Source organism: Vicia villosa, linkage group LG2 (assembly GCF_029867415.1).
Source record: "Vicia villosa cultivar HV-30 ecotype Madison, WI linkage group LG2, Vvil1.0, whole genome shotgun sequence".
Classification (NCBI taxonomy): Eukaryota; Viridiplantae; Streptophyta; class Magnoliopsida; order Fabales; family Fabaceae; genus Vicia; species Vicia villosa.
This window is the reverse complement of record NC_081181.1, coordinates 182,212,496-182,224,999: the sequence shown is the minus strand read 5'-3', so window position 1 is coordinate 182,224,999 and position 12,504 is coordinate 182,212,496. Positions and strand designations below refer to the sequence as shown.

At 35.2% G+C, this 12,504-nt stretch overlaps 2 protein-coding genes across 2 annotated transcripts; one reads left to right on the top strand and one right to left on the bottom strand.

Moving 5' to 3' along the window:
• Window positions 1-1,360: 1,360 nt before the first annotated feature.
• Window positions 1,361-9,798, top strand: LOC131653183 (uncharacterized). Its single transcript, XM_058923269.1, has 5 exons — window positions 1,361-1,739; window positions 6,873-7,134; window positions 7,229-7,425; window positions 8,355-8,542; window positions 9,301-9,798. Exons 1-5 carry the CDS (start codon window positions 1,645-1,647, stop codon window positions 9,585-9,587), a joined length of 1,029 nt encoding a protein of 342 aa, XP_058779252.1. The 5' UTR covers window positions 1,361-1,644; the 3' UTR covers window positions 9,588-9,798.
• Window positions 9,799-10,809: 1,011 nt separating this feature from the next.
• On the bottom strand, window positions 10,810-11,805 carry LOC131647602 (dehydration-responsive element-binding protein 1A-like). The gene has a single exon (XM_058917477.1). It carries the CDS (start codon window positions 11,625-11,627, stop codon window positions 11,028-11,030), a length of 600 nt encoding a protein of 199 aa, XP_058773460.1. The 5' UTR covers window positions 11,628-11,805; the 3' UTR covers window positions 10,810-11,027.
• Window positions 11,806-12,504: the final 699 nt, after the last annotated feature.

Here is a 12,504-nt window from a genome sequence, read left to right as displayed (position 1 = left end):
ATGTGTTTATAAATTCTACACTACTATTTTATTCTGTTCTGCTAAAAAAACATACAGGGAAAGTTTCATAGATGTATATACGGAAGACTCTAAATTTAAAAACTATGGGTTTTTCCGTATGTACGTCTACGAAAATAAAATATCTAAGTTCTTTCTGTGGATTTACCTACGGAAGGTTCTGTGACAAAAAATTGGTGGTCCATATTCACCTAGGTTTTCTATAAATTTGGGGTTTCTAATGTTGTATTTCACACAACCACAAAAATGTCTCAATATGAGTACAACGTTCGTTGGTATGTCACAAGTATCTCATACTCTGACGACAGAACACCCGGGCGGACGTTCAAACTCAACGAGTACACCTCGCTCGACGTTATCATTGACGAAATCCACTGCCGCCTATCTTACGGTAACAAACGAAAGGTTGTGAAACTCGAGTATCGTTCAGCTTCATTTGACAACTGAGGTAATGTTGTTTACAACAACATTGAGCTCAAGAACCGAGAGAATGTTTTGACGATGTGGCGAACGTATTACGGTTTCGAAGAGAAAATCCCCCTCGAGTTTGTTGCGACGGTGCAAAGAACGGTCGAGCAAATCTTAGAGATGTGGAAGCGTCCACCGGACTATTGAGATGTAATATTCAATTTGCTGTTGAAATTATCAATGTTATGCCGATTTTAATCTATTAATGTTGTTTTTTTTCGTTGCACTGTTGATTTTCTGTTCATGGTTCATTCTGTAACTATACCCACATGTTCTGTAGATACATCTACGGAACGTTTTCACGCAAATGTAAAAAAAGGTGCTTCCGGAGATAAATCTACGAAAACAGAGAGACAGTTTTGGGAGCACACATGATGTTTAAGAACTCTAAAGGATATAATAAGAGATTTTCTATATTGATAAGGTTAACTTAATAAAAATACAATGTTTTATGACACTATTATTATATTTTTTAATTTGTGTACAAATTTTTTAAAGAGGTTTGCTATTTTAACACTCGATTAGTAACACCATACATATACACTAACACCGTAGTTTTTTACAAAGCTTTTAAGAGTGGCACAAAAACCAAGCAAGAGAATAATAAAAAACAAAAAATACATGAAATGATATAAATATCCGGTGTAGTGTCAACTTTAGATATAAATGATAGTACTTATTTTAAATTGAAGAAAGTAAAATAAATTTTAATTTGGCTCGTGTAATTTTAAAACCATCCCATCAGGATGGTACAAACATTGATTAATTAATGGATTATCTACTTAATTACTCTCTTAATTTTGATGACACAACAAGGTTATTTATTATCGATAACAATATAAAATACTAGTGTAATAATAAAATAATAATAACAAAACAATAATAATGTCGTGCATCAGAGATATCATCATCACCATCTCCTCACGAGATTCTGCTCCTGTTATACGCACTTCTCATTCTCAACTCGCTCCGAGTTGACTCATTCCCGTCCCATCCATTTCAAGATCAACCACATCAACCTCCGCCACCGCACTCCGCCGTCAATCGTCCCAATCAACCACCTCCGTCAATGCAAAACTCGCCGTCGATTACCGTCGGCACATCCTCTCCCATATCGCGGGAATAACCTTCCTTTGACTTCGCTTTTCAGCGAATTCGATGGCTCTTTTTCGGTCTCTTGTCCTCCTCGCCGCAATCTGTGCAGTTCTCCTACCAATCGCAGCCAGCGACGGCGATACCGATCCGATTTACAAGTAAGCTCTGTCTTCCATTTTTTCTACTTAACGAAGAGAAAATAATCGGAGATTCTTCTGCAGATTTTTACAGTTTGATGTTTTAATTGTATAGGAGCAGTAAAATTTGGAAGTTGGAATTCACTTTTTGATTCGTAAATATTTTAGGATGGGATGATTTTTTACTGTGGACTGTGGACTTGGAAGTTTTTAAGATTATGTTAGACTAGGCCGTGTCAGTGTCAAACACCTACACTACACTGATACTTACTTGTGATTACGTTCAATCTATTCATTTTTTTTAAATTATTACTTGATGCCGACGTGTCACTGTTGGTGTTGTGTCTGTGTAAGTGTCGGTAGTGTTATATATGTATAGTCTCTGCAGGGGGGAGTTTTAAATGAATCTTAGCCATCTCGAGAGATTGATATTCAAAGACTTACGTGGTTTCCTGGATTTAACAGGAAATTAGTATGTGGATTTATCGTGGTTAATTTCTAGGATTCTCATGTTTGCATATAAGTGTAATCAAGGATGATGCATTTTTTTTGGTGTGTTTGTGGATTTGATATCATATTTTAACTTTTAAGTATGGAGTGTGAATGTGAGAGGTTTCTTCTACTATGGTATTTGGTGAGCAATTTACTTTAGAGGGCATAATGAACAACCTCAATACTCAATTGTGGATGAATAAGTCAAATTAATCAATGGTTGATGTTATATACATATTCATAACAAGTCATGAATGTGTTGGAATATCAGTCATCAATGTATTAATCAACCGTCGAGATTAATTGTTCTATTTTATGTAGTGAATTGCTCACTTTAGATGAACTAATTCTTGTATTATGTGGTTAGTTTGTATTATTTTACGAGGAGTTGCATTGCTTCATGTAATTGCTTCTGATGATTTTTGGAAGTTTCACTACTTGCAATAGGTCGGTGAACAGTGTTTTTTAAATCATGTCAAGCTTATATAATGCGTGTGATGGAAATCTCTCTCTCTTTTCCCCTCTCTCTGTGTTTTCTTTATGTGTGAATTTTAGATAGTGGTAACTGTGACTTCGTATTGTTCATAGCATTCTTGTTTGCAGAGATCTTTACGGATTACCAGAAGATATTACTGTCACAAGTTTTTTTAGGTTGATCTTAGTTTGTGAATTTGAAATTTCATGCCAGCATGATTGGCCGTAGTTATGAGACACAACATGTATATTATTAATGCAATGAATGCATGGATCATTGCAATTGAAATTGTCAAGAAAGCAGTTGGGGGGCATTTATGATTCATTACTATTTTGTGGCTAGTAGTGTTTAACTGTGTTGACTTGTTGCCATGTTTCTGTTCTTTATTTTTGTAACATTATGTGCCTTTAATTTTCTTAGATTTTTTTTCGGGTGTAATTTAACTGCGCATACCGGAAGGATGGCTCCAACTTAAACACATTTTTAGGCCATATCTCTTTCAATGTGGGCCTCTCAACAGTTTTCTAGCAAAATGTAAAAGGTTTAGATGATTTAGTGCATTTATAAATTTACTATTGCAATATTACCATTGTTTGTTTTCTCTATATTCGTGACAATGCTATCAATAAAGAGTGAACTTCTCATAGATAAGATATCACAGCTTTTTTATTTTATAGTTAACTTTGTTGGCATGTCTAGTTGGACTCCTTGCGTGATTAACTCTTGAACTACGGTGTGCCCCACAACTATTTATATATACGAGAAGTGCTAAGAGCACTATTTTTTAACACTATCTCAAACACTCATTCTCTTATTGGATGACACGCATGTAGGTCCTTCATTTTAGAAGCGAATCCCACATAAAGTGGTTGGACCCCATCTATTTTACTCAATAAAAGAGAAGTGTTAGAGAGAGTGTTGAAAGAGTCTTTCTAGCAGTTCTCTTATATATAATAATTGTTGGCATATCTAGTTATTTTCTCTTTATAATAGTTAGTTTCGCACCATAACTGTTTTATCCCGAACAGATTTTAGATTACAAAAATAGATAGTCTTGTATACTTTAAGGTCATAAGGGATATCATTTTTCCCGAAATTGGTTGCATTGGAACCTCTCTGATAAACAAAAACTTGAATTTAATGAGGATGATGGCAACCTTAGTCTCCATATTATGCCCAAATTTATATAGTACTTATTGGTACAGTACAAGCACTAGTTCATAACTTGTCCCTTTCCTTGGCATTGAGGCATTGTGGTATTTTAATATCAGGTGTTATGTGGTTACGCAATATCAATCATAACTTATGTTCAAAACTTCAAATAAAACCTTCTCAAGGTCGTCTAAACTCTCGAAAACTCCCAGAATCACAAGTTTACGACTCTAGGTATCAAAGTCAAGTTAACACTTAACTCACGTACAAAATCATTTCTATTTAAACTCCGGTAGACTCAGTGAGTCAGTGTTAGACCTCTCATTAAAGAGTTAAGGAAAACTGAAGGTTCAATTTTGTAGCTGTTATTATATTATATTAGGAGTGATTAGTGAAAAATTATTAATAGCATTAGTGAGAAATTATTATATTATTAAGAGCAGTTAAGTTTGACTAATTATGTGTTGATTATTAGAAAAGTTAATCATAAGTTTTACTAATTATTATATTATTAAGAGCAGTTAAGTTTTTCTATTCTATATCAGTTGGTTTCTATCAACTGGTATCAGAGCATGTTTCATGGATCTGTGGTACACCGTGCCTCAAATGGAGTTTCGAGTGTTTGATAGAGAAGAAGATGCATACTGGTGGGTACTATGCATTGAGGAACATTTCAAAAAGAGTGAAACACCAAAGGAGGGAAAACTGACCTCAAAGGCCGTACATTTTGGCTTCCTTTTATTTGGCATTTCAAGCCGGATTACCCTGACATATTGCCTATATCTTCTAACAAAGAAGAGGACACTGAAATTGAATCAGAGTCGTTAATCGTTGATAGCCGCAAAGAAAGGTGGGGAAAATATAGAGAAGGGGGCAAAACCCCTGGTGAATGCCATGATTATGGATTCAGTGAAAGAGAGCAAAACAAATTTATGCAAATTTATGGGTTTTGGTAGTCATAGGTCCCTGGATCCGATCCGAGCTATGCTACCATCTTAGAATGTGTGGGTTGGGCCTAACTCATCCCTACAAAACCGGCTTGTATGGTGAGGGCTGCTCAACACAATATAGGTGTTGAAGGCTGCAATGAAGGCAAGCCAAATGCCACAATTAGGCGACTAGGGGCAGACCGCAATAAAGGCGGAAATTCCAACAACTTTGATGGACATGGCGTGAGTATTATGTTCGAATCAAGGGAGACCCTGTCTAGAACAACTATCGGAGATAGATGGGCTTCACTCAAGTTGGATCCGCCACCACCACCAAAGCCGGTAGATCCAGACGGGTCCTCACAGTTGCAGAGCTTGATTCTATAGATGTATCTAACATGCTAATTGAATCCATCCCCAAAGGAGGTCAACAGAGGTGTATTGAATCTCAACCCTGTAGCAGCCTGCATAAATGAAGTCTCAATATTCTATTACAAACCCATCTCTAAAGGAGGTGAACAAAGGTGTATCAAGTCTGTAACTGCCTGGATAAATCAATCCCCGAACCAGAGAGCATGAACATATCCGTCATTGAAACTTTGCAGGGAGCCAAGGAACCAGTTTGTTAAGGTTATGGATTTTAGATAAAAGAAGAGAAATGATAAAAACTTCGAATACGACAAGGATGTAATATTTTTGATAGTAGCTTGATACAAATTTCTAAACATTAGCCCCTATATATAGGGATACAAGACTCCTAATTCTAGATAAATAGAGAAATTAGGAAATAAATCATAATAATTACGAAGTCATATGGAAACTAATATTAGGAGATAATCTAAAACAATTTTTTTTTTTTAAATTAATTTTATGAGATAAACTGTGATAATCTAACATAGTAACGGGATATCCTAGGATAGTTTCGTATATTCTAATAGAGGTGAGTGAACCTAACTTTGATGACACTCTAACATACCAAGTTGATTCTAGCTCCAAAACGGGCAACCCAATTCCACCGCTCTAATAATTAGGACCTTGTAATTTGTCATTTTCTTCATAAGTTTTGAACTTGTTGTGCTCTTTTCATGGTTGCTGAGTTGTGTTCTTATCATTTGATTTGTGAATTTGTCCATCAATTTTGAATTGTAATGTTATTTTGTATTATGGAATGTTCTAGATTTGTTTGTTGCTTGCAGAATATTTCAATTTTCTTTTTGGTTTGATTCATAACTAGGTTAAAATGTTGAATATTCACTAAGTTCATTAGATTAAATTGTGTGAAGATTATTACAATAGATGTTTTAAACATTATTTTGGTATCAGGTAAACACTTGTGGCTTTTCAAAACAAGTCTACGGAAATTCCACATTCTTTGACAACCTTGTACCCTCATATACTTTTGAAAAATTGTACAATTTTTTGTTTGTTTGTAGCTTATGCAATCCTGACCATGCTCTTGTACACATGCTCCTGAGCAAAATCTAGTGAGATTGTGAGCGATCACCTAGCATGTATTTACAATCAGTGGGGTTCTGGGCATGGTAGTCAAATTGCAAGTTTCTTCATAAGATTGCAGGATCTTAATATTTTTAACACCTTTAACGATTTTGTTCGCATGCAGAATCGCAATTCAATAGGATCACATGGGTTTGGTGATGTTAAGCGTGGAATCAGTGGGATTGGCAAGATACCACAATCCTTCAGTCCTCTCTTTTCTAGATCGAATGGCTTAAAACCAAAACTCGTTTCCTAGATTAAAATTGAACCCCAACCAGATGATTTTAGATGTTTTTCGTTTCAGCAAGCTTCTCCACCTGTATGATATTTAAAAACAGTAAACAAAATGAATAGAAGTTGGAAGTTTTGTAATTAGAATTGCAAATAGGAAACAAATACATTTTCTAAAACCAGATTTTCACAGGTGTAGCAAATAAGGAACTGATTGGAAGATGCATTAACTGTATATATACTCTGCTGAATGATTCAGCATTGACCTCTACGCTAACAAAATTACTGCTGTTATTATGTGATTTCCATACAAATTAACAAAAATTGATTGTTTTATGTTCAATTCTTACCATATTTGGTTGTAAAATTGAATTTCAGGGGCTGTGTAGAACAGTGTGAAAAATCTGGATGTGTAGGGGCTAGGTGTTTTCAGCATTGTAAATTCTCATCAGATGGAAAACCTATTGATGGTCCATGGTATATGCATGAACCACTTTACCTGGAGTGGAAACAATGGGACTGTCGCACTGATTGTCGGTATCACTGCATGCTAGTTAGAGAGGAAGAAAGAACGAAACTTGGTGAAAAGCCTGTCAAGTATCATGGAAAATGGCCATTTAGGCGCATTTATGGGATTCAGGTTCTTTCATGAATATCCTATGAAAGCTTTAGGGGTAATAGTGTTCTAATTTGGTGGTTTTGGTTTCTGATTGTAGCATGGATGTATCTTTCAGGAACCTGTGGCTGTGGCTCTGTCTGCTCTTAATCTTGCTATGCAGTTTCATGGCTGGGTATCCTTCTTCATTCTTGTTTACTACAAGTTGCCTCTGAGGCCAGATAAGAAGGCTTATTATGAGTACACCGCCTTGTGGCATATTTATGGGATTCTTTCGATGAATGCATGGTTGTGGAGTGCTGTTTTTCATAGTAGGTAAGTTGTTCACTTTATTTGTTCTTATTATGGTCTGGGCTGTATGCCTCCATATATTAAAGGCAAAATATATCTTGCGGTCTTTTAAGCTGTTTAACTGTACCCGATTAGTCCTTTAAGGTTTTTTGTCCCTCATATGTCCTATAAGTTTTATTAGGTGCACACTGCACACTATTACCTTTTTTTCACATATTCCGTTATAAAAATACACGTGTTGGTTACGTTACTGATGCTGCATGAGATTTTAGACTTATCCTACGTGTAACACTTTTCCACCTCTTAAGAGTAATGCATGCCCATTTTAGAATCAGGTTAAACGATTTGGGACAAATATTGCACAAGAGAGAATAATATGCTACGTATCCCTAGAGGTATTTGTCATCCAATGTATGAAAACCTCAAAGGATAACTCCTCTATTCCTCTTATCTCTTGTACAATATTTGTCCCAAATCATTTAACCTAATTCTAAAATGCACAGGAGTTACATGTAGGATAAGTGGCCAACCCTGGCATATGTATTTTTGTAACATAATGTGTGAAAAGGGCAACAGTGTGCATGTAATGGGAATTAAATGACCTATGTGGGATACAAAAACTTTAAATACTAATTTGGTATAATTAAACATCTTAAAGGAACATAGGATGTATTTTGCCTATGTTACGGTTGAGGATTGAAGTACTAACTCAAACCTCGGTTGTTGTTTCTTTGTAGTCCCTTAATATTAATTTTCTTTGTGTTGTATGGCTTAACATCAAAAAAGGAAATTTTACGTCACAAATTCACAATCACACACAGAGCATCTTACATCACAATTACGCACAATGTAGAAACTCGCGAGGCATTTACATCAAACGATGCATTTCCTAAACATGGATTAATCCTTTGATTTCTATTTTGATGTGTATTTCAATCTTTTATCATCTGTAGAGCTGTGGAATTAACAGAGAAGCTGAATTATTCTTCTGCTGTGGCCTTGCTTGGATTTTCCCTCATTCTAGCAATACTCCGAGCTTTTAATGTGAGGGATGAGGCTACAAGAGTCATGGTTTCTGCTCCCTTGGTTGCTTTTGTGACAACTCATATCATGTATCTGAATTTCTACGAACTGAATTATGGTAATCTTTTAATTTAAAATACACTGCTATTATTGTTCTTGCTGTTATCTTTTGAGTTACACGTCTTATAATTTTTGTTTTATAATTTTTGTTACAACAAGTATCCTCTATCCTCTATCTACTTCCATAATCTTTTATTTTTAATGAAACCTCTGTGAGTTACACATCTTACAATTTTTATGGCAACAGTGATAATCTATACCTGTCAAAATAGGATTAAAAATACAATCCTTAGAGGAAGTTGGGATAGTCCTCATTGTAAGCGATATAGAGTCTCTGCTAGGTGGTATGGTGAACATCTATAGAAGCACGTGTACTGAGAATTGATCATATGAATGATAGTCTAGTGGTAAGTAAGAGGTAGAGAAAGACCAAAATTAAAGTATAAAACTATAGGGTAGTAAACCATTAAGAGGGATTTGGAAGAGCTTATGAAGGTAACTTGCGGCGAGTCCATAATTTGTTTGCTCCTTATTTTCACAAGCTCCTTTGTAAGGCTTATTCTCAAACTTTTTTCAGCTCATGCCGAGTTTATCTGTATTCTTTCATCAACTGTGGAAAAAGCTTATATATCAGCAATTATACAATAAGTACTTATCCCTTTGTCCCCAAACTTTGATTGTTGTTCTTGTAGTAGCAGTAGTGCTGAATGTGATTCCATCTATTAGTAATACAATTTAATCAAACTATGGTCTGCATCAATCACGCAACACTGTCTTGGAGAGTAAACTGATGCATTGATTGTGTTTATTTTTCAGGTTTGAACATGAAAGTTTCAATGTTGATGGCTGTTGTCCAGCTTCTTATTTGGGCATTCTGGGCGGTTGTTTCCAGCCATCCGTCACGATGGAAATTATGGACAGTGGTGATCGGAGGAGTCCTTGCTATGATCTTAGAGACATATGACTTCCCACCTTACATGGGATACGTTGATGCTCATGCTGTATGGAATGCAGCAAACATTCCCCTCACATTCCTTTGGTGGAGTTATATAAGAGATGATGCTGAATTTAGAACCTCTGCTCTTCTTAAGAAGGTTAAATAGTGTTGTTGAATAATTGACATGAAAGGGTCGATTAGATGAAGGACGTTCATATGCTTACTTTGATCTGTAAATTAGAACCACTTTCCTTTTCCTCGCGCGAGCATTTTTTAAGTGCTTATCGCGATGGTTTCCATGTTTTTGAATTTGTAACTTTTGTTTTCCTCATGTATGAAACATACTTGTTAATGTAATTTAAATTTGTTATGCCTTACACGCCTATAAAATTCTAACCCCTTTATTCAGTATAGAAGGATGTCGCTGTATAACAAAACTACTTTTACTCGACCAAAAAGTGCTCGTTACATGTCAACGCGACAACTTTAATCTGATGAAAAGAGCTCAAGAAATGAAATGAAGAGAATATATGCGGTATGGACTTTGCCACATTGGTATGCAAACTAGTTAATGAGTTTGGGGAGGAAAAAGTTATCAGTTACTCCAATATAATAAACAAGAAAAATACCCTTACACAAGCTAGAAAAGTAGTTACTTTTATTTAATTTTTTTGTTGAAATAAAAAAAATTGAATTTTCTAAAATGACCCTAATTAGAACTTAGGTCATTGAAGTAAAAATAAAAAATAAAATCTACATTAGAGCTTGTATTCCAATCGATAATGATGGACTGACTTTAATGCCAATTTGCAGAAAATATAGAATGACTTTGAGGCAAAGTTGAAGAAGGGATAGATTGACTCTAAGGCCAAATGCATAATGATTCTGGTCCTTTTTATTTATTGCGTTTAGTCATTTTTTCCAAAATATCAACTAATATTTGGCATACTTTAGACTCATCAAAGCTAGTGCAATTATTGATGAATGAAACCATTTTACTGGTGAGGTATAGTTTAGATTCTTTCTGTTAGTTAGAAAGATACCTTTCATCTGTTGGTATTTAATATTGGCTATGATTTTTTTTGTTTCTAAACAATGAAAAATTTGAAATAATTTTTCAGCCAAAATAATGTTCACAATTTTTTTTTTTTTTTTGATAATATAGAGTAATGCCACTAATGCACCCCAACCGTGGTTCCTTTGCAGTTGCAAAGAAAGACATAGAATACTATGTTTTCAAAAGATTATATTTTTATTTTCAAAACTATGAAACACAGATACACATTGACGCATGTGAGACACCAAACACGTCTTTATTCAAAGATGCTATAGGGTATAAAACTCAATACAAAATTGCAACAAAATGTCAAGTTTTTTTTGGGGTGAATTCCAAATTCCAATATAGATACTTAGACAAATATTTTTACATTCCAAAATTGTATATTCTCTTTTCTTATCTACAGAAAAGGAAAAGAATACAAAAACAAAATCCCTTTCAATTTCAACCTATGTCATACTACTAATAGTATACAAAAAGGTTGTAGTTCAGAGTTCAGACTCCTCCATTCTACAATCTACCCAAAAAAGTGAACCAAACACATCAAATTTAAAAACTCCATAGTGATACCTCTTCATCTTGATATTCTTGTACATCAATATGTTCATACTCATCATACTCAAAACTACGTGTAGGGGACATCATCACCATATTCCTCCACAACTCTGTCATATCCAACACTTCCTCCTCTTCTTCCACTCCCACACAAAACACACTCACCTCCTCTGTGTCGACGTCGTTAGTCATTAAAATCTTGCCTGGTCTGAAAGCCTCAGCCGCTTCTGTAGCCGCTTTTTGTATATCTTTTGTATCAGAGGTTGCAGGAATAGGGAGTCGCCACACCGAGTCTGCGAAATTGAGACAGGCGTAGCGGCCTCTCAATGCCATTGCCGCAACATCGTGGGCTCGGGCCGCCATCTCGGCCGTTGGAAAAGTCCCTAGCCAAATTCTAGTCTTCTTGTTGGGCTCCCTCATTTCACAAACCCACTTGTCTAAATTCCTCTTCCTCACACCTCTATACACCGGGTGGCGGGTTTCCTTGAATATCTTCCTCCCTGCAGGCTTCTTCGGACAACTCGCGGCTAACCGCTGTTCCCCGTTGAAAGCTTTTGAGGAAATGGTGTGTGAATTTGAAGAGATGTTAAACATGTTTGAGTGTTTAAGAGGTTTTGAGAGAGAAAAAGGGAAGTGATGATAGAGTTAGTCTTGAGAAACTGAAGAGTAATGTGTTATATATATAGGAATACATGGTTGAAGGTAACATTGGAGTGAGAGTGTTTGTAAGTGTGTATGTTTTGTGTGAGTGAGTTTGGATATTTTACAAATGTAATGAGACAGGTGGTTGGCTACTTATTAAGGCAGTTTTGTGATTGGTTATAAATTATTTGGAAAGAGAAAGGGAAACTGATGAGAAGAGAGAGAAGAGACAGATAGAGAAAGTGTGACATATAATGAGGAAGAACACTTGGCTCTAAACCAGTAACGTTAATAAAATATCCTCATTTTTTTTGTTTGTTTAAAAGCCATTTTACAAAATATCTAGTGTTACTGCTTCACTATTTAAGGTTAGTAAAGGTTTCATAAGAATGTACTATTTTTGGATCTTCTTCCCCTTATTTATTTTATAATAGTTTTTTATTTTTATTTTTTATATGTTAATAAAAGTATTCTTAGGAATATACTTTGGCTTTTAACTTTTTTTTTATCTAAATTTTGAGTAAGAGTAGAATATATATTGTTTCGTTCGACTATATCGGTTCCGACCGATTACTCTAAAGGAGTTACAATCCTTTCAGAATCTTTTCAGCATGCAATAACTATCATATTCATGATCTCATGCCATCTAAATCTGACAAATATCAAGTTTGTTATTCCATTTTTACTATATAAAGAGAAGACGTCAATTCAGACACTTAGTGTCAAATTCTATTTTAATTCATTATTCTTCTTCAGATACTGACTTGAGCGTTCGAGTGCTAACCTTGCAAGTCATCCCTCTCTCCAACGTACCGAAAGTTCAGATTCG

Excerpts from the sequence above, each read along its gene's own strand:
- LOC131653183 (XM_058923269.1), top strand. The coding sequence starts at position 1,645 with ATGGCTCTTTTTCGGTCTCTTGTCCTCCTCGCCGCAATCTGTGCAGTT. Across the intron at positions 7,426-8,354 it reads AGTGCTGTTTTTCATAGTAG|AGCTGTGGAATTAACAGAGA; the intron begins GTAAGTTGTTCA and ends TATCATCTGTAG. Across the intron at positions 8,543-9,300 it reads TTTCTACGAACTGAATTATG|GTTTGAACATGAAAGTTTCA; the intron begins GTAATCTTTTAA and ends TTTATTTTTCAG.
- LOC131647602 (XM_058917477.1), bottom strand. The coding sequence starts at position 11,627 with ATGTTTAACATCTCTTCAAATTCACACACCATTTCCTCAAAAGCTTTC.